The sequence below is a fragment of the Marmota monax genome, unplaced genomic scaffold (genome assembly GCF_021218885.2).
Source record: "Marmota monax isolate L192 unplaced genomic scaffold, Marmota_monax_Labrador192_F-V1.1 WCK01_AAM20220418_F8-fsc00326, whole genome shotgun sequence".
Classification (NCBI taxonomy): domain Eukaryota; kingdom Metazoa; phylum Chordata; class Mammalia; order Rodentia; family Sciuridae; genus Marmota; species Marmota monax.
Genome location: NW_026693533.1, coordinates 620,147 through 640,910, shown reverse-complemented (window position 1 = coordinate 640,910; position 20,764 = coordinate 620,147). Strand labels below are relative to the sequence as shown.

Here is a 20,764-nt window from a genome sequence, read left to right as displayed (position 1 = left end):
ATGGTTAAATTTAATTTCATAGGATGCTTTGCATTTTCCAAAAAAAAAAAAAAAACAGGATGGCTTATTTAAATATATTAGGTTATAAAATCGAACATATTCTGGGACTTTTAAGGTTTTTAGACACATTTCTATCATGCTTTCTAAATGTTATATAATTAGATATTTTTTCAAAGAATTTACTATATGAATGCTTTTTCTGGAATAACTGTCTTTAAACAAAATTATTTTTAATAATTTATAAGGCATAATAAATAATCAACTAGCCCAGCCATTTCTTTAGTAGAAATGTTTTTTTCAGTGTAATAACTCCAACTATGTTTGCTCGGAAGAGAATTAGGTACTTTTTTCTTTCATCTATTGGGACAACAAATGGATACCTGTCAGATATTTCCAATGACAATAATTTGAAAATAGTCAAACTTATATACCCAGTCATACTGTGGTGACATTTGTAGCAAGTTCTCATTGACAAGTGCATGGTTTGAACAAAGGATGATCTGCAATAATTCCTGTCATTTTCTGTAAATAATATAACAAACTTGGCATTTATTTATCTTCTAGATGAAATGAATGATCATCAAAGTACCCTCTCCTACATCCTGATTAACCCATCTCCAGATACCAGGCTTGAACTCAATGATGTTGTGTAAGTTGATCTCATATCTTATATTGGACATGCATTTTTAGAAAACTACTAATTTCTGTATAAATTTTATATGTTACCACTATAGCCCCTTATTTTTCTGTGATACAAATGCTTATAAAGTCTATTTCTGATTAAAAATGTGCATGTGATGTGTTCCTTATTACAATACTATAAAAATTATAGGGTTATTTAAAAGAAAGGACATGAAAGGTGGAACAAAGAAGGAAATAGTGGCATGAATTCTATATTTATTTGAGGAAATAAAACTTGTGGTACAATAAGAAAACAACTCAAAGGAAAACCTGAAATATTCCACACTACTTAATTCTAAATACCATAGAGTTCCTGAGAGCTAAAGTAAAATAGGTCAAAACACATGAAGAGAAGGGAGGAGGGACACGATCAAAGCTCAATGCATGCATATATAAAATTGCCAAAGTGAAATCCACTGATTTGTATAATTAATGTGCACTAAAATTATAATACCGACATTCTAAAAATTAGAAAAAGGTCCATTAGGAAATCCGATTCATTGAAAAATATAGATTTTACATAGACTACAGTAATAATATTATCTTAAAGATGTGATATGATGATAATTAAGACATTTTCTTTGACTTCAAATTTCACATAATTAATTAATAAAAGTATATTTAAGGAGGAAAACATTAGTCAGAGACTTCACTTTGTTGATAATTTATTTGTATCTACATATATATAAGTATGATTTTTTTTCTCTTTATTTTATTTATGTTCTGCTCTTGATTATTTATTTCCTTCCACTAATTTTGAGTGAGGTTTAGTCTTGCTTTTCTCCTTCCCTGAGTTGTACCATTGGATTATTTGAAATCCTTTTTGTAATGTAGGTGTGTATTTTTAAAAGCTTCTTTCTATGGGGCTGAGGATGTGGCTCAAGCAGTAGCGCGCTCCCCTGGCATGCGCGGGGTGCTGGGTTTGATCCTCAGCACCACATAAAAATAAAATAAAGATGTTGTGTCCACCGAAAACTAAAAAATAAATATTAAAAAAATTCTCTCTCTCTCTCTCTCTCTCTCTCTCTCTCTCTCTCTTTAAAAAAAAAAACTTCCTTCTTAGTACTGTTTTTACTGTATTACATAGATTTTGCTATGTTGTGTTTTCATTTTCAATTTCTTCTAATACTTTTTTTAAATTTCCTTTTGATTTCTTCACTGACATTTATCATTTCAGAGAACATTATTTAATTCCCTTGTATCTGTAAAATTTCTAAAGAACCTCTTGTTACTGACTTCTAGCCTCTTTTACTATGGTCAGAAAAAACATGTTATGATTTCAGTTTTTGGTATTTCTTGAGACTTGTTTTGTGGCCCAGCAGTGGTCTGTGCCAGATAATATGCTACATATGGATGAAAAGAATGTCAATTCTGCAACTGCTGGATGGAATGTTTTGTGATATGTCATTAGGTCAATTTAATCTATAGTGTAGTTTAACTCCAATGTCTCTTTATGGATTTTTTGTCTGGATGATCTATCCAATGATGAAAGTGGGATGTTGAAATCTACTGTCCCGGATCCATTTTTCCTTTTAAAATAAAAGGATGTTTCATTTAGCATTTAAGAATGTTTGTTTTAAATAACTGGACACTCTTGCATCACATGTATATATATTTATAATTGTTATTTCTTTGTTTTATCGATCACTTTACCGTCACATAGTGACCTTCTTTATCTCTACATGTAGTTTTTGACTTAACGTCTATTTTATATGAAATAACTGTCATTTCTCCTTGCTTCCCATTTTGGTTTGCTTGGCTTATCTTTTTCTGTCCCTTCACTCTCAGTCTGTGTGTGCCTTTACTGATGAAAGAGTTTCTTGTAGGCATTTTACCATTGGATCATTTTTCATTTGTTTGTTTTTTAAATCCATCCCTCCAGTTTAAGCCTTTTATTTGCAGAATATATTTTGTTTATATACAAGCTCATTATTGATAAGTAAAGCCATAGTCTTCTCCTTTGGTTAATTTCTGTAGTTGTTTTGCATGTCCTGTGTTCGTTTCTTCCTGTCTTATTGTTCATCTTCGTAATTTGATGGTTTTCTGTATTGATAAGGTTTTATTCTCTTCTCTTTTATATATATTGACTCTGCTAGTAATTTTTGTAAACTTGCACATTTGCAGGATTGTAATTATCATTGTTTTACTTCTACTAGAAGACTCCCTTAGGTATTTCTTGTATAGCTGATCTGGTGGTGATGAATTCTATCAGTTTTTGCAGGTCTTGGAAAGTCTTTATTTTTCCTTCATTTCTGAAATATAACTTTGCCATGTATAGCATTCTAGGTCTGGCTGGGTTTTTTGTTTGTTTGGTTGTTTGTTTGATTTTGTTTGTGTTTTTGTTTTTGTTTTTCCTTTTTCCTTTAAGACTTTGAATATACCCCATTCGCTCCTGGCCCTTGAGGATTCTGCTGAGAAGTCTGCTTTTAGACCAATGCGGATTCCCTTATGTATGACTTGATGCTTTGATCTTGATTTTTTTAGAAATCACTCTTGGTATTGAACTTTTCTTACTTACTTATTCATTTATTTTTAGGGCATCATAGTTAAAATAATTGGGGTCATTTTGACATATTCATATATGAATATATAGTTTTCTCCATTTTCTTTCAACCAAAGTACTTCCTCTTTTCCACCCTTCCTCAGATACTCTTCATCTACTCAATTAGTCTGTCTTCTATTTTACTTTTTAGTTGATGCATTATAATTACACATTAAATTTGAATGAATTTTGAAATGTCCATACATACACATAGTATAATTTGCTCAAATTCTTTCCTTTTTCTTCTCTTTTTCCTTTTTTCCTCCCTTCCCCTTGGAAATTATGGCATTTGTTGGTTAATAAATGGAATTGGAGAACATTATGCTAAATGAAATAAGCCAGACTTAGAAAATCAAGGAAGAAAGAAATACAAAGAGAGAATGTCTTGCAATTTTGACGGTTTGCCTGTAATATGCCTCAGCGAACCTGTTATTGAGTCTAATCTATTAGGAGTCCTTTGAGTTCTATGAATGTGGATGCCCATATCTTTTACAAGATTTAAAAGATTTCAGCAATTATTTCTTTGAATAGATTTTCTCTGCCTTTTTCCTTTTCTTATTCTGGAATGCCAATAATGCAAATGTTGGTCGCTTACTAGTGTCCTATAAGTCTTGTAGACTTTCTTCATTCTTTTATTTCATTTATTGATTTCTTTAGCTCCAAGATTTCTGTTTGGTTCTTTTTTATGAACTCTGACTTTGCTGACTTTTTCACTTAGATCATGAATTACATTCCCAATTTTATTGACTGTTCTGTCTGTATTCTCTCCTATTGTATTGAGTTTTCTTAAAGTCATTGTTTTAAATTATTTGCCAGGTAATTAGTCAACTTGTTCTTCTTTGGAGTCTGTTGCTAGAGTCCTTGTGTTCCTTTGGAGATGTCACATTATGTTCTCCTTTTCATGCTCCTTGTGTCTGTACACTGGTAATTGTGTAACTGAAGGGTCAGTTGCCTCTACTAATTTTATAATATGGTTTTCTCAGTTACATAATTTTCTGTGATGACCTAGGGTCTAGAGAGGCTATATTTGTTGTGGTTCCACATAGGTGCCTTACGGTCTTGTCTGTGCAGCTTCCATAGTCAATATCAATGCTGGTGATGCCCGGGAGTGTCTCAGCAGCCTAGGCCATAGAGGTCATGGTTTGCATTGCCAGCAGGGATGCAACCCTCTTGGATGTGGTTGGTTAGTTAGTGGCTCTTAATAATTTGCTCTTGACTGCACCTGTAGGGTACCTATTATGTTCCATAGGTTATGTCAGGATCCAGTGGATCCAGTCTGGAACGCTCACGCTGGTAAGATGGACCTGGACCATCAGTATAGACAGAGCATCCATCTGTTTCTGAGGGCTGTGTGGAAATGGGGCTGCCTCTGTGGAAATAGGTGTTGTGGAGCAGTGATCCTGGTAGCAGAGCAAGGTTACCTATCATCTTTTAAAAGCCATGCAGGAGCCAGGCTACACAGACAGGAATGACTAGGTTGTCCTTAAATATCCCAGAGCTACATAGGTGACTTAGCAAGATCTATCCCCAGCCTGCTTTGGATAGGCAGTCCAGCTGTTTTCTGGGGTTGAAGATATGCGGATGGGGCTATCCACATGCTTCCAAAGGCCTTTATGGACTAAATCATTCAGGACAGGTTACTTGGCTGTTTCCTGGGGTTCTGGATACAATTCTGGTCCTCAGTCATCTAATTTTCTCAAGAGAGGCTTCCTGCTACTTCTAGTAGCTTCAGGAGAATAGGTAAAGTTGCCCTTTTGCTTCCTAGGGCACCTGTAGTTTGAGCAGTTCAGGGTATCCTGCCAGCGGTTGTTAGGTGTAGCTGCCCATCTGTTGAGCCTCTGTTGGCCAACCTGTTTAGGGGTGGTTCAGCTGCTTCCCCAGGCTAACTATGGGTGATCTGGCCTCCCATCTGTTTCCCAGGCTGGAGGTGTATGGTGGGGAGGCCTATCTGCTTCCCCAAACCTTATCAGGCTGAGCCACTCAGGGAAGGCTGCCCAGCTGCTTGCTGGGGACTGTGGGAGGGTAGGCAGGGGAATTCAGCTGGTTTGCAGGCCTTAGATATCTGGCTACCTCACAGGAACATGGGTGGGTAGGATCTCAAGATGGTGTTCTGCAGGCGCCTGGACAGGGAAGGGCACAGTGTGTTCTGTGCTCTTTGTTGATGATAATACACTGGTATAATAACCCACAGCTCCCCAAGCTGGGTTCAAGACCTTCAAGGACTGTGGGGATGGATCTCCAGCAGTAAATGCTTAGGGTGTCTATGGTGTGAATGAGACTACTGGGGTTCTTCTGCCTAAGTGGGACCTCCACATGAAGTTTTTTGGTTCAGACTTGATATTGGGAGATGTACAGAAGATGCTGTTTACTCAGTTCCCTTCTTTATAAAGTTTCCATGTCTCTTCAATGACATCTCTGCAACTTCCCACTGAACTTTGGTCTTCTTTTTTAAACACTCCAGAGAAATAGCCCCTTGATTTGGTTCTTTATTTTGGAGGGAAAGGTGCCAGACACCTCTCCTCATCCATTGTGCTGATGTCACCCCTCAGGTATGCTAATTGTAAAAAAGAAATTCTGCAGAAAGCAATGGAACTGATTGGCAGGGTGGATTATGGTTGAAATGGGCCTGAAAGTAGGGAAAGCAGTTCAGAAGCAGGCATGAGGGAGATAACCTGTCACAGTATCAAGACAATGGGTTGTAAAGGTAAGTTCCTATGTAAATATATGTATGGAGGCAAAGAATGATACTTCATTACTGATGTGGGAATTGAGGAAGAAGGAGTCTACCAATTTCTCAAACTGGAAAGAGGGATTGTTGACTGGAGGAAAAAGATAATGAACTGGATCTAGATATATTTCTAAGTGCTAAGCAGAAATGTCTAGAAAGCATATAGATATATAATACTGCAGCTTTGAAGATCAGTTAGTTCTACATTGGAAGTTTTTTTTTTTTTTTTTTTAGTTTTAGAGATTAAGGAAGCTAAATGGGAATGACTTTTTCCAAAGAAGTGTATAAATGAAAAAGAATAGAAAACTGAATGTTAGCTTATAGAGTAGTGTTTGGTTTTAGGGAGGGTGAAATAAATAAATAAATTATTTTAAAAATATTCTTTTCTTTAAACACATAAATATAAGCAATATCTATGAATTCTTCAGGCTACCCCATTAGTATGAACCTTCTTATACTTCTTTCCAAATAATACAATTGTATTCATTATATAGTTTTCATTTAATTATGCTTACTTTACTTGTATTTCAAAATAGGTTAAGTATCTTAACCCTAACAAAATTATTTTCCATGATTATTTTTTGAAAGAATTATCAAAAATATATTGTTTTCCTTTGAAGTCTATGGACATATTCCCATATCATATATGTATGTATTTGACTAAATTATTTCTGAAATCTTTCAGCTTATAAATAAATCATATATGGTATAATGTATACAGGTAAAATGCATATATGTTTGGACCTTTTTCTCCCCTGGATGCTTTTATTCTTCTGTTAGTTTTAATCTAAAATCCCAACTTGACTTCTATACAAACCATTATTACATCATTGCAATAATCTATGTTTGTGGCACTGAAATATATTTTAGTAGAATTTGAGTGATGACAAATTATCATAAAAAAATTCCATCATAAGTAGCATATAAAAATACAGCATAAGGTTGTGTTGTAGTTCAATGGTAGAGTGCTTGCCTAGCACATATGAGGCACTGGGTTTGATCTCAATACCACATAAAGATAAATAAATACAATAAAGTTATTGTGTCCATTTACAACTAAAAATATTTAAAAATACAGCTTAAGAAATTTGCTTTATTACACTTATAATAGTGATAACAATAGGGAAAGAAACTTTTGTCACAACATCAATGAATTTAATGGATAATGGATTATATATGTGCCTTTTATGTTATTCTAAAAATTTACCTTCAAAAGTTCATTCCAATTGAACTGGCAGCATTAATTTGATTAAAAAAATCACTAGATGATATGGCATTAAAGGGCTTAATGTGCACTATTAATTTTCTTCATTGATCTATAATGCTATTGATATTTTAAGTAATTATAAAATAGTGTACAAAGACAGCAAAATCCAGTAAACAGATTCAAAGACACTACTCTCAACTTTTGATTGAAGAAAATAGACTGCAGTGCTTTTAATACTCTCTCATTTAAATTAAGGGCTATATTTTATAAATATTTTACCTTTAATCCTTAAGAGAAAATTATGATTTTCATTGAGTTCTCACTTTTTAATTGATTGCTCCATTCATATTTTCTACTTCCTCCTGAAATCATTATAGGAACATAAAATATTGCTTTCATTTTTACCTGGAAAAAACTGTCTTGGAATCTTGCATTACATTTGCTATCCTCTTCCTTCCTAACCATCAGTGGCTTCCCACTACCTTTGGAACAACAACCAAAAAAATTGTTTTTCCCTGAAGCTGAAGATCCTTCATTAGCTATTTCTTACCTTTCTTTCTGACTCTGCCTACCACTGTTTCTTGGTCTCACCAGTCATGTGAAGTCAAACACATTTTCTAAGCATATTAGGAACAGCCCTTCCTCTGTTCCCCTAGTTGTCCAGCTCAGGAATGGCCTCCCCCCTCCTCTCTTCTCACACCTGCAGTGACAAGTTCAACTCAAATCTCTTAAGAGAAAGTAGTTCCCAACTCTCTCTGCTCTTCTTTGTGGCTGTTTGAAATTTCCTGTCTTCTTTATATATGCTTCAGAAGCTATACTCTAGTCTCCTGCAGGGCAGGAGTGAGATTTTGAGACTGAAACTACTTTGTATTGCCAGATGCTAGCACTGGTCCTACAGGTGCCCAAGAGGTGGGTGCTGTTGACAGAGATCATTTCACAGTGTGAAGTAAAACATCCATCTTAAAACAAATCCTACCATTAATGAAAAGTTTGAGTTTGGCAGATGAACATTTTTTTTCTATTTGTTTGTAGAATGAATTAAAAATTATTTTTATGCATTTTTATTCTCATTATAACATCATTTAATTTTAGATGAACACTAAACTAATTTTAAATGAATACTCAAGTATTATCATGCATAATATGCACTGCAATACTTATTAAATCATTAATTTTATATAATTATATTTTTAAATTAGAAAGGTCATAGGAATTACTTAATCAAACTTCTCATTTTATGAATAAAATAAATAAAATTGAGAATTTAAGTAATGAAAGAATGATGTCTAGGATGCCCACCTCCTTGATAGAAAAATGACCAATGGAAGAGATAGTGAGTCAATAGAAAACTAAAATAAATCATAAAAATGAATAAGATGATGACAATGCTGAAATGGATCACAATTGAAAAGTAGTGATATAATTCATGACTCATTATGATTCATCAGTATTCATTATCATTATCTTATCATGTATAGAAAGAATAATATAAACCTTGCAAAATTTTATAGACTAACTCAATAGTTAGTCTTTCCACCAATTGGTCTTTTCATTAGTTTTGTTTAAAGAAAACAGTTTTGATAACCTGAAATCAGAGCTCATTACAAAGTAGAAATCCACTGTGTCAGTGTCAAATAATGTTGCCTTTATTTACTATTGCAAAGTGATTTCCTGTTTTCTCTTTCATCAGATACTTAATCCGACCAGATCCACTGGCTTACCTTCCAAATAGTGAACCCAGTCGGAAAAACAGCATCTGCAATGCCACTAATCAAGACTCAAGGGAGGAAACTCAACTTTGATAAAAGGAAAATAAGAGACTACTTTTTCCTATAAGGATCTTGCTTGAAACAGCAAAAGTGTTGCAGAAATTAAAAGAAACTATACTGAAATATATTTAACTCTTTCCTACTAAAGCAAAAATCTATTCTCTTAGAAGTATAGATCATTTTGAAACTCTATGTATTATTTATTGGTACTTCCCCTATTACTACTTAAAAGACAACAGTGGAATGAATCTGAAAACCAAAAGTAAAACAAAAAAAATTAAATGTGATATTCAACTCTTTGACAGTAAATTGAACTATATGAAGCCACCTTAACAAAAATTAAGGTTTTATGAAGTAATGAAAAATTTTAGTATTTGGTATGTCCCAAAGGACATTGAAGATTGTTACTCCTCTTAAAAATAAATGTGTCAGCATATTCTTTAAACTTGCTGTTTTATAAAACTGAGCTCATCATAAATGTCTAGTCTTCTCTGCCTAGAGATTACCCAACAAACTTGTGTGGCTGATTTTTGTGTAAGAATCAGAGTTTGCTTTAGCATACAAATCTTAAAGTCATTTTAACCCTTTCTGTCTGCCTTTTCATATGATATATTAGTTTAGAATTTGAGATGTTCATAGCATGTTTAATTACACAGAAGAAATTAAAACATAAAAAGAAATATGAAGTACTGAATATTTTGGTGACCTTATAACCAGCACACACTTTATGCTAAGAAAAGTGTATTAAAAAGTAAATATTATTCTCCTAAAAGAATGCCTAGCATAGAGAAAACACTTAATAAACAGTTGTTGATTTTAATTTTATTCCAAAAATTGAAACAGTAACTGGATTTCTGAAATATGCAGAAATGATTTTCATTAGACTCTTGAACTTTAACATTTTTCATATATCTATGTATTTAATTTCACCAGAAAAATAATTTAAAATTGAAGGAAAAATATTTGTACTTTTTATGGACTACAGAAATATGTCAAAATCTTAAACATCCTCCATATGTCTTTGGCATTAAAATAATTGCCCTCAAAATAGGATGTTAAAATTTTTTTGTTTCAATTTTGGGAAAATGACCAATGTAGAGGACAATGAGTAAACAGAAACTAAAATAAATCATAAAAATGGATAAGACAAAGATGCTGTTATGGAATTTTGGAAATCATCCATATTATTGTATTTGAACTTGGTGAGGAATGAGCATTAAAGAATAGGTAATCCTTGCCCTTTAAATTTAACATGAATTTTTCAGAATTTGACAGTTATAAATTTAAATATAAATTGGCCCTTGGAGACACTAATGCTTTTGTCTGGATTGTTTTCCTTCCCTATATAAATAGACCAAAAAGTACAAGAGAAAGCACAGATAGTTTGCCTGGTGGTAGAAGGGTGTTAAAGTGTTACTGTGGGATAGACTTTGCTAAATTTTTTAATATATTTTTCTTCTAATTGCCTATTTTTTAAAATTCCTTAATTTGACATTGAGTTTCCATTCATGAAATAATACTAGGACCTCAAGAATAGTACGGAACATTTCTGTCCTTTTTACAAAATAATGAAGCAGATCAACTGAAAGGAAAATAGAAATTTATTTTTTAAAAATATAAAGAAATCCTAATATTTCCCTAATAATTACATAGGAAAAAATGAAAGATATACAATATGAAATCAAAGAATATTGTCATTGCACATTTGGACTTGGGGAGTGAAATGAGTTTTTTTAAAATTTTTAAATATAATTTGCAATACCCATATTTTAGAATGGCAAGAACACCAACAATTTCTCTCCAGAGAGAAGCTCTCTTTATTCTTCTCTAATTGGTTAGAGAAGTAGAATTATGACAAGTTATTTAAAATTGGGAGCATGCCTTAAAACTTACTGATTGTATGCATATATGTGTGTGTATGTTATAAATGTCAAATATATTTGACAAATACACCTATCATATAATTGTTAAAATTGACGGCAGAATTGAACTAATGATATAATGGAAACAAATAAGGAACATACTGAACTTGTTTCATATTTGCACACTGATAGTCAAATATGATGTTTCTTTGAGTTGACATTTTTTTACTCCATTATGGTTATTTTTAGGAATAAAATAAGATTTTACAAATCTTCTATTTCCCCACAAGATCTGAAGTTTAGTATTTTTGCATTTTGACAGTTGTTAAGACTAGGATTTTAAGCTAGGATATAATTATATTTCCTATAAGACTAAAAATTTTGTTTGATAACTTTTAAAGTAATTATTTTTTATTATAAACGTTATCCCAAATTTAATATTTGACAGAGTTCATATCAGCTTGCTATAATAATAATAGTTTATTAGTCTCTCGGGTTATTTAAAAAAATAAAACATGCTTATAAAATAATTTTAACAAACTGTTGCCTTTTTAAAATAATTACACTAGCACATTGAAAATAAAACATAAAGTCAATAATGGTCCTTGTAGCCCTATGGGAATTGGTTCTGTTTATTGTCTGTGTACCATTTTGCTACCAGTTACATTGAATTGCTTTAGAATAAATAATAAAATTATTTCTGATGATGAAACCTATTTGTGATTTTTGCCAAAACTTGTTTACACAAAGTATGTTTTGTAACTATAAAATTCATTTTTGTTACTTTTATATTTCAAATCCAAGATAAACATCAAAGGAATCCCATTGGAAGAGAGAGAACTTAATTAAGCCATAAATAATAAATTACTTTTTATCATAATAGATTCTGAATAGTAATTTTACTATGACAAGACAGAAGAACGTAGAAAGGAAAGGGACCAGAGGGGAAGAGAGAGAAAAGAGGGAATGAACAATGAGAAGAAAGAAAGGAGAAAAGAAAGTGGCAGGAAGGAAACCTAATACAGGTGCCAAACAAGAAGTATTTTTCATAAAGCAGAGAATGACATCCCAATGTGCTAATTTGAGGTCCAGAAAACACTGATTCAGGGGAAAGAAAAAGTTTTAAATGCATTAATAGACTTCTGGTTCCAAGTAAACGGAGTAGGCACCTTTCTCCCTAGTCTTCCTGCTAAGATACCTTTATAACCCTTGAATATTATATTAATAATACAAATAGAAGACTCTTAACAGTGGGAAGAAGAAGAAGAAAAGCTGAGTAGGTACATGGAACTTGAGGAACAGCCCAAATATGAGTTGCATGGGTTTCTTTTTGCCTTCCTTATATCTGGATCTGGATATTAGGAAACACTAATGAGCATAGACCAAAAAAATTCCCAAGTACAATCTGCTCTCTCCTCCCAAATGACTGGTTCCTGCAGCATGTACAGTTTCTTACTCTTGATACTTCAGTGTGGTGACTTCTCCAGAGAACACATCCCAGAATATGTAGCGGTCAGCACCCCGGGCCAGAAGATTCCCCCTAGCACCCCATCAGATGGATTTGTAGTAGAGTCTCTGCAGAGAGACAATGCCTCATGGATCACTTTGCCTGCACACTAAAGGGCAGACTTCCAGCTTTTTCTGCTATTGCAGCATCATAATGATTTCTTTGCCATCCTGTGAACCACAGCTGTACCATACCCAAAGGAGTTTACATTTGAATTCTGTATTCTTTTCCTGGAGCACTTCATCTCGGCCCTGAACATAATAGATATTCCCTATAGCCACTATAATTTAATTATTTCCAAGTTTTCTTTACATACTGCTAGCCAATCTGTTATTAATCCAGTGCTCTGTTGCAGTTAATATTTCATTATATAAAATGTTCTCTGCCCAAATCACTGTAGTTTCTACTCTAAACTGGACCTGGTCTGATATATGATATATAATCAGCAATTCTTTATGTACTCAAACATTAAATAATGACAACATCAAATTCTTATGACTGCAAATCAGAGAGACAGACTTTAGGCAAATTCAACATAAGAATAGTATCTACCAGGAAACTTTTCTGACAGATAACATACTCATCCTGTGGTATATTAGGCCACTTGGATTTCATTTTGATCTTTCTTATTTTTTATAAGACTGATCTCTAGTCTGTCTCATTTGGAGAAGCCTAGTGGTATTAGGCCAGCTTTAAGTTTCTCGGTCAATCTAAGGTTATAAATAATAATTCTTAAAAACAGTAATTGAACTTATAATAAACTTACATTGTATGTTATAATCTAATAGAACTGTATGTAATTAAACAAAATATTTTAGTAAAAATAAAAGAGAAATCTATTTTTTAAAAATTCATAATAGAAATATTTCATGAATTGCACCATAAATTAGTCACATGTCAAAGAAAGTTATAGCTCCACACAAAGATTTATGTGTTCTGTTTTTTCATCATACATAAAATGCATTTAAGTCTAGAGATAGCAGGCTAGATAGCTTTAGACTTGCAATCTGAAAAGGAAGCATTTCTAAATTTATGATTTTCAATCTGTGATTTGTATATTATTAAACAAACTCTTTAGGCAAGATTCTCATTAAAATGCAATCATTTATTTTTTTTCCTCTGAAAATCTTTAATCAGCAAAAGAAAGAGCCACTGAGACACTATTACTAGAAGTGAGGTAAGTATTGAAGTTCAGGTTTATAAGTATACTATATAGCTATATGGACACAATTAAATTATATCACAGAAAAAATAATTATAGAATCACAAGTATTTTATTACTGATTATTGCCATATTTCAAAAACTTTACTAATTTGCATCAAATGTGATGAATTTCAAATTTTACTTGAGAGCACAGAATGAGACTCCAAAAGGTTGTCAGTCTGTCATATGTTTTCATAAAGAAACATCTTTTGTGATGTACTTAGGCAGGACAAGTATGGCTATATACTGTAGTAATAATAGATAAACAAAATAATCTCAAGTGGTTTAATAGAAATCGATTTCTATTTAGAGCAATGACCAATACAGGAAATGATCTAAAGTTTTATAATAAAAGATTTTACAAATATACATTCATGGGATGGGATAGTATTAATAGTCAAACCACTGGAGTAATATAAATATAACATGTTTACTGCCTTTACTAATAATTCAAACTCAGAGGTAAAATATGGAAAAAACGATAACTATTTGAAAAAAAAAAGCTTCAACTTTGTTCTTCAGCCAACTAAGCTATAAATGACTGGATTTTGAAAAAGAAATATCTTATGATCTTTATTCTAATGAAAACAAACTAATTTTTAATGTTTCTGGCAAAAAGCATGCTGTGAAATGACTGACATTTACCCAGGAAAACATGTTGCTGAAGATAATTAAGTAGCTGTGCTTGATTTATTATCACTAACTAAAGGAGAAAAATTCTTTATTTTGAAGCACTGAACATCATGCAAGTAATTCTCAGTTCTCACTTTAGCCAAATTAAGATTTATCCTTGTACTAGGCAACTTATAATTTAATTTGAAGCTAGGGAAAGATAATCAGTTACCTTTGTGTCACTGTGTTAAACTTGAAAACCTAAGTTAGCCAGAGAGAGGATGGTTCTTCAGTCATTTTGGAATATAAAATTTTCAATACACATATTTTTGAAATAGAAAATATTCTACCTGAAAATTGAAATGTTCTACCTATTTATCAATATGATTACAATATTTGTTAGATAAAGGCAAAATCATTTGCCCTTTTATAATGGAATATGTTCATTTTATTTAATAATATGTTATTGTAAAAGTAGTATAACATTGTGGCCAAAGATTGCCATATACTTTTTTCAGTTGGCTATAAATGACTAGATTTTGAAAAGGAAATATATTTTTAAAAAGAACTAATTGAAGGCATTTTAGCCATATGGATAGGTGATTGGTCACTCCCCAATCCTAAGTCTTGGCAGGAATGTTGTTTTGAAAGAAAATAAAAGTTGAAGTGTCCATTTCTTACAAACACATTTCTTCTCTTTCAGCCAAAGATGCACAATGGAATACAAAAATTTAAAAATTAATAAAATTCTTTTGTAAAATGATATTTTATGATATGGGAGCCATGTTCACATTCTGAGTTTTTCTGAAGTATTATAAACATATACATGATATTTATATATTCTTAAAAAGTGTGTTATTAGAGGGGCAGGAGTTGTGGCTTCATGGTAGAGCATTTGTCTAGCACATATGAGGAGGCACTGGGTTCTATTGTCAATACCACATAAACATAAATAAATAAAATAAAGGTATTGTATCCATATACAACTAAAAGCAATATTTTAAAAAAGTGTACTATTAGGAATCTGCATGAACATTGGTTTAGTGTTTTGAAGTAGTTCCTGTAATGTTTGTAAAGTTTTTCTTAAGGAGCTATTATTAAAAGATATTGACAAGATTTGCACTGCCTTACAATTATTGGACTTTGAAAGCATTTTTTATATTAAAAGAATCAAACTTTCCTAACATCTTTCAATTTATTTACTTTTTTATATAAAACGGCCACCAAAGCAATTACTGAATTCATATAACCTTGAAATAACTTAGTGAAGTAATTTAACATCTTTTTGTATCACAGATAGAAGCCAATTTTCATCTGAATCTGAAATCAATTGCTTCTTTGTAACTCATCCAATATCATCATAGAATAAACTACAGGATACAGATGATGAGCTGGGATAGGTAATTTGTTTTGTGCATACAATATTGATCACCTCTTTCGACATAATCTTCATTGCAGCTACTGCATCTTGCATCCTGCTATGGTGCATTGAGCTTACATTTAGAGAGACAGCTACTTGAATCTCAGGTATTCAGGAACTAATTGTGGGGCGTTTGGGCCATGTGGAAAGGTGATTGGTCACTCCCCAATTCTGTGACTTGGCAGGAATGGTGATTTAAAAGAAAAAAAAAAGTTGAAAAGTTCATTTCTTACAAACACATTTCTTCTCTTTCAGCCAAAGATGTCCAATGGTATATTTCTAAACAAAAAACATTATCTTCCTGAGAAACATATATTCTTAAAAAGTGTGTTATTAGAGGGGCTGGAGTTGTGGCAAACCACATTTTAAATTTTGTTTCTTCTTCATTGACCACATACTGATCATACTATGACTAATAATAACACAAGTACAAGGAGGGGTTAAGAGGCCCTGAAGAAATCTAAGATTTTATAAAATCACATAAAGGGAACTTTTATTTATTAATATCAGTGAAGGCATTGTGAGGCTTTCCTTGAAAAAGTACGTTCTGTGTGTGTTCATTTCTTACAATTGCCCTTGGACCCGGGACTTGTTCCAACTGGATTTGAAGATCATGACAGAACTTTCCATAGTAACTGGAATAGCAATTAGAAATGAATTTTGTAGGAGAAAAATCACAGTAGACATGGACATCTTAAATTTGTTTTGTGGAAATTGAGAGATATATATGCTCATGAACTAAAAAAATGGTTAACACAAAGCTCTCAGAAGCTTAGAAGTAGGTCTCTACTGGAAAAAAAAAATCTATCACATCATTCATGGGTCTGTTATTCTATTTCCTAAAAGTCTCTCAAATCCTATATTCCCACTGTCTTCTTAGACCAGGGTATTCAGATATTAGCATATTCCTGTGCTATTGAGTTTCTCAAACTCAATATTTCCCTCCTCATTTTTCCCCCAGATTATGGTCAGAAGTTTTCTTTAAAGATTTACATTTATTCCCAGTTAAAATCATCCAAAGGATCTTCACTGTTCTTAGAATAAGGACCAGAATAATAAGCAGGCCTCATAACAGGCATGATCTGACCCATGCCTTTACCTCTCCACTGTGTTTCACTCCCAGTGCAGTTTTCTATTTGTCAAGTATGCCACATCTGCTTCTGTGGAGAAACACATACGCAATTTCTTTGGCCTTTTAACTCTGTCTGATTTTTACTTACTCTAGATACTCATTCAGTTATGCAAAATATTTATAGAAAAAAATCCTTGAAAAAGTAATAAAAATATTTTTTCAAGGAAATTCTCGCAATGTTTTCACTAATAATAATAAGTAAAAATTCCCTATATAAAATCTTATGTAATTCCAGACTTTGTAACTACCTCTTATCCCGCCTTGTACTTATGCTGCTATGAGTAAGATTGTGATCTAGTATTTGATCAATAGAGAAGAAATTTAAACTGTGGTTGCAAAACCTTTCTCAGGGAAAGAATACACTATTTGTTTAGAAACATATCACTGAACATATTTGACTGAAAGAGAAGTTTCTATGGAAACAGTCTGAATGGGCTAAAGTTAGAGAGATGATAGATTAACCAGACTCCAAAAGGTCGTAGTAGTGATCTTGATGGTAGAAAGAGGATCAAATTTAGAGAGGGGTTCCCTGTGATATAGGAGGGAATATGTCAGTGACCTATCTCAGGTTGCAATGAAGAAAAACTTGGGAGTATCTTTGACTAGAAAAATTTTCAATGTCAGGGATGGTATAAGTAACATTTTAAGAAAGGATTGATCAGTAGTTTTAAAATTTTTGCACTATGTCCCACTTCAACCTACATGTTTTTTCCTCCCTTATTTTTACAAATTTTATTACTGAAATGATTTTCTCTAGTTGATATTTGTAGAACAAAGCAGTCTGCTTGGTGTTCACCTGTGACTCGGTGGCTCAAGGCAAACCTGATAATGATGAGAAGGAACAGAAGAGGTAGAAAGAGCAGCTCCCAGGTGCCTAATTCTGAGGCAAAGGAGACTACTCTGAGATAATCAATGAAGAAAGGATAGAGAAACTAACTACTAAGGCACAACTGTTTAACATTTGCCTTCCAACTCTAGATTATTGACTTTGGGAAATATTTATTGATTAACAGATATTATCTTAAAAACTATAGATACTAAGGCATACTTTATACTTCAGAAATTATATCCTGTAAACTAATTGCATTATTAAAAAAATGTTATCTTCTAATTTCTTGTGTATGGGTGTGTTCCAGTCTCATAAAGGGAGAGAATAATAATGCATGTAGAGGTAGAAATTGGGAAGAGAACTAACACTATTTTACTTCAAAAGCCACCACCACCACCCCGCCCACACACTGCCCAAGTCACAGTCTACAGTTTAGAGAACAAAGAAAAATCAGTCCACTGGTTTCAATTTAGGTAGTGAGGAAATGATTGAATTCAAAGTCTTTTTTCTCAGTTCTAGCATAAAAAAAAAATCACTAACATGAATGTACAGAATTAAGTGGACAAGGCAGATGATGCAAGTCTCATTAATTTTACACATTTAATTGCTTTTTTCTCACTTCAATTTCTATATCAGCTGATGGGATTTTTTAGCTTGTTTTCAAATTTGTTTGTATGTATATCTGACCAGAGCAAAGGAAAATCTAAAAAAAAAAAAAAGCAAATAAGAAGGATCATGAATCTTCATGCAAAAATGGAATAATATGTCTATTTTTATATTTTTCTCTCAAAATTTCAAATCCCCAGTCCCTAAAGCCTGGATAGCTTTATTACAAAGCACAGGAACACACTCTTTCCTCTAGTGTATACTTTGTGCATGTGTGGGTTGATTTTTTTTTTGTGTGAATGTGTGAGTGGCATTTCAATGTCTGATCTTCCTGTTACACTTTTTTAAATATTCATAGAATTAGTGGAATGCAATTCCCTGACTCCACCAAGAAAAATAAAGGTAGAAATTCCTCACTCTTCTACTTTCAATGATGTAGGCTTATTCTCCCCTAAGATTGCAATCAGAAACTGAAAAAGTGAAGAGGGAAGAGTGGTTTGAAATGATGAGTGTCACCTTACAGAAGCAGTAATGATGCTCACTTGTGGCATCCAACAAAACAAAATGTCTAGCAGTGGATGTAGTATACGTCCACGCAGTATTATTTTGGTTACATTTTTTCCCCAATCAAGTTTCATAATCATCACTGATTCTTGCCTGCTTTCCATACCTGCCTCATTATCTCTAGTAGACAGTGTAATCTCCTGTATCTTCATAAAAGTTCTCCTTTACATGAGGGAAATATGGTTTGCTTGATTTAAAAAAGTGTAGTAGATTTTTTTTTCAAAGTAGTTGTAATAATCCTACTTTTAGCACTCACATAATTGGGTGGTTCCATCCTGTACAGTACCTCCTCTCACTGTTAGTGCTGCAGTCGATGAGACAATAGGAAGGAAAATGAAAGTAGAATTCATGAAAAGACTTGTGTATTTAAAATCAGACTTTTTTGCTCCTCTTTAAGATCCCAAAAATATTGTGTAAAGAATCCTGGTCTGACTGACTTGAAGAATGTGAAATCACACAGAAGGCAAAAAAATGGTTCCAGCTAAGGTCCCTAGACCTAGCATCTTGCCAAACAAGCAAGTGAAGCTGCCCTAGTTCATGTTATATCAGCTAATTTTCCAAGTAATCTCAGACATCATCCCACCAAAGACTGCCTCAGACCAGCAAGACCACCAGCTAACCTACAGAAGCAAAAAAGAATAAATATTTATAATTTTAGGTTATGAAGTTTCATAACTACACCCAGAATTGATTAAGATATACTTTTTAAAGAGAAAATGGAAAAACTTTTCTAATTTACTCATCCAGCTCCAAATCCAGGATCTCTGTATTATGTTTGTTCCTTCTTTAATTTCTTTGCTCGGGTACTAAATTCACTAAATCAGAAACCCCAGAAATAACAAAAAAAAAGAAAAGAAAACTTTCCCCACTTTCTATTTCTATATTAAAAAGTGTGTCATTGCATACAATCTTGAAAAAATATTAATTTGAGCTCCATCTTGGAAGTGAGAATGGGGTTCTCTGACTATAGTAGAAATAGAATCATGCATTGGCTGCTGGTTCACAGGACATATCATTTTCCAAGATCACTCTCAAAATTTGAAAGATACTGTCTCTGTGATGCTATGCCTGAATATTCAATATCTAATCAACAGTTCTCTATGGCCAGAGATTATGGGCCATAAGGTACCTGATAATGGTAAGAAACCTTATAGAAATTGGCCTGCTATACTGGTCTGGATAATGTCTTCCCCAAATTTGTGTCCATCCAGAAACTGTGAATGTGAATTATTTGGAAATAGGGTCTTTGTATAGTAGTCAAGTTAAAATGGATTCAGTTAGGATTAGGGTGAGCTGTGATATTAGAGGACTAATGTCCTTTTCCAAAGAGATGTATTTGAACACAGAGGCATGCATTGAGAATTTCAGATAATAAGGGAGACAGTGATTAGATAGATGCATCTGAGACTAGATCAAGACTGCAGGCAACCAACAGATGTTAGGAGATAGGCATAGAATGCATTCTCCTCTAAGGCTCCAGGAAGAGTGGACATGGCTAACAGCTTGATTTCAGATTTGTAGACTTCACAATTCTTAGAAAATAAATTTCTGTTGTTTTTAAACCACCAAATGTGTAATAATTTGTTGTATCAGTTCAAGGACACTAATACACCTACCATGTTATTTATTTATTTATTTTTACTTAAGTAAATGTCTAAGAGACAGTGGGGGGTGCCAAAATAATAATAATAGCAAACAAAATAAATTCAATGTACTTAAACTAGATCACCTGACACTGTGAAATAAAAAAAAAAAAACACTGGATTGTTTCAGGGTCCAACTGGGCTAATAATAAGGCATGCTATGGCTGGAAATCCAATTTGCTCCACAATTCCCAGTATAATAGAAATGACATTACTCAGGGGAATGGGGACTCTCTTTCATTCAAAGGATTCAGTTGATTGTAAAATTTCCTTCACGTACGAGAGTGGAATAAAGGTCAAGGATCTCATGGTTATTTGACTCAGGTTCAAATCCAGTAAAATGTTGATGGGTTGCTTATCAATTTTATTCCCAGGAAGACAGAATTAATTTAACCACTGCCAGTTAAATTTTATCAGAGAGCAGATCATCACATCAATCTTGATGCTTTTGAAGGTAA

At 32.9% G+C, this 20,764-nt stretch overlaps 1 protein-coding gene across 8 annotated transcripts in view; it reads left to right on the top strand.

The window, feature by feature from the left end:
- Kcnt2 (potassium sodium-activated channel subfamily T member 2) overlaps positions 1-11,501 on the top strand; it is a 387,627-nt gene extending 376,126 nt beyond the window's left edge. For all 8 annotated transcript variants that reach the window (XM_058583690.1, XM_058583689.1, XM_058583687.1 and 5 more), the window contains 2 exons: positions 565-649; positions 8,849-11,501. In XM_058583690.1, coding sequence (XP_058439673.1) covers positions 565-649; positions 8,849-8,960 — 197 coding nt within the window. In that variant the 3' untranslated portion in view covers positions 8,961-11,501. The remainder of the gene's footprint in view (positions 1-564; positions 650-8,848) is intronic.
- The last annotated feature ends 9,263 nt before the right edge of the window (positions 11,502-20,764 follow it).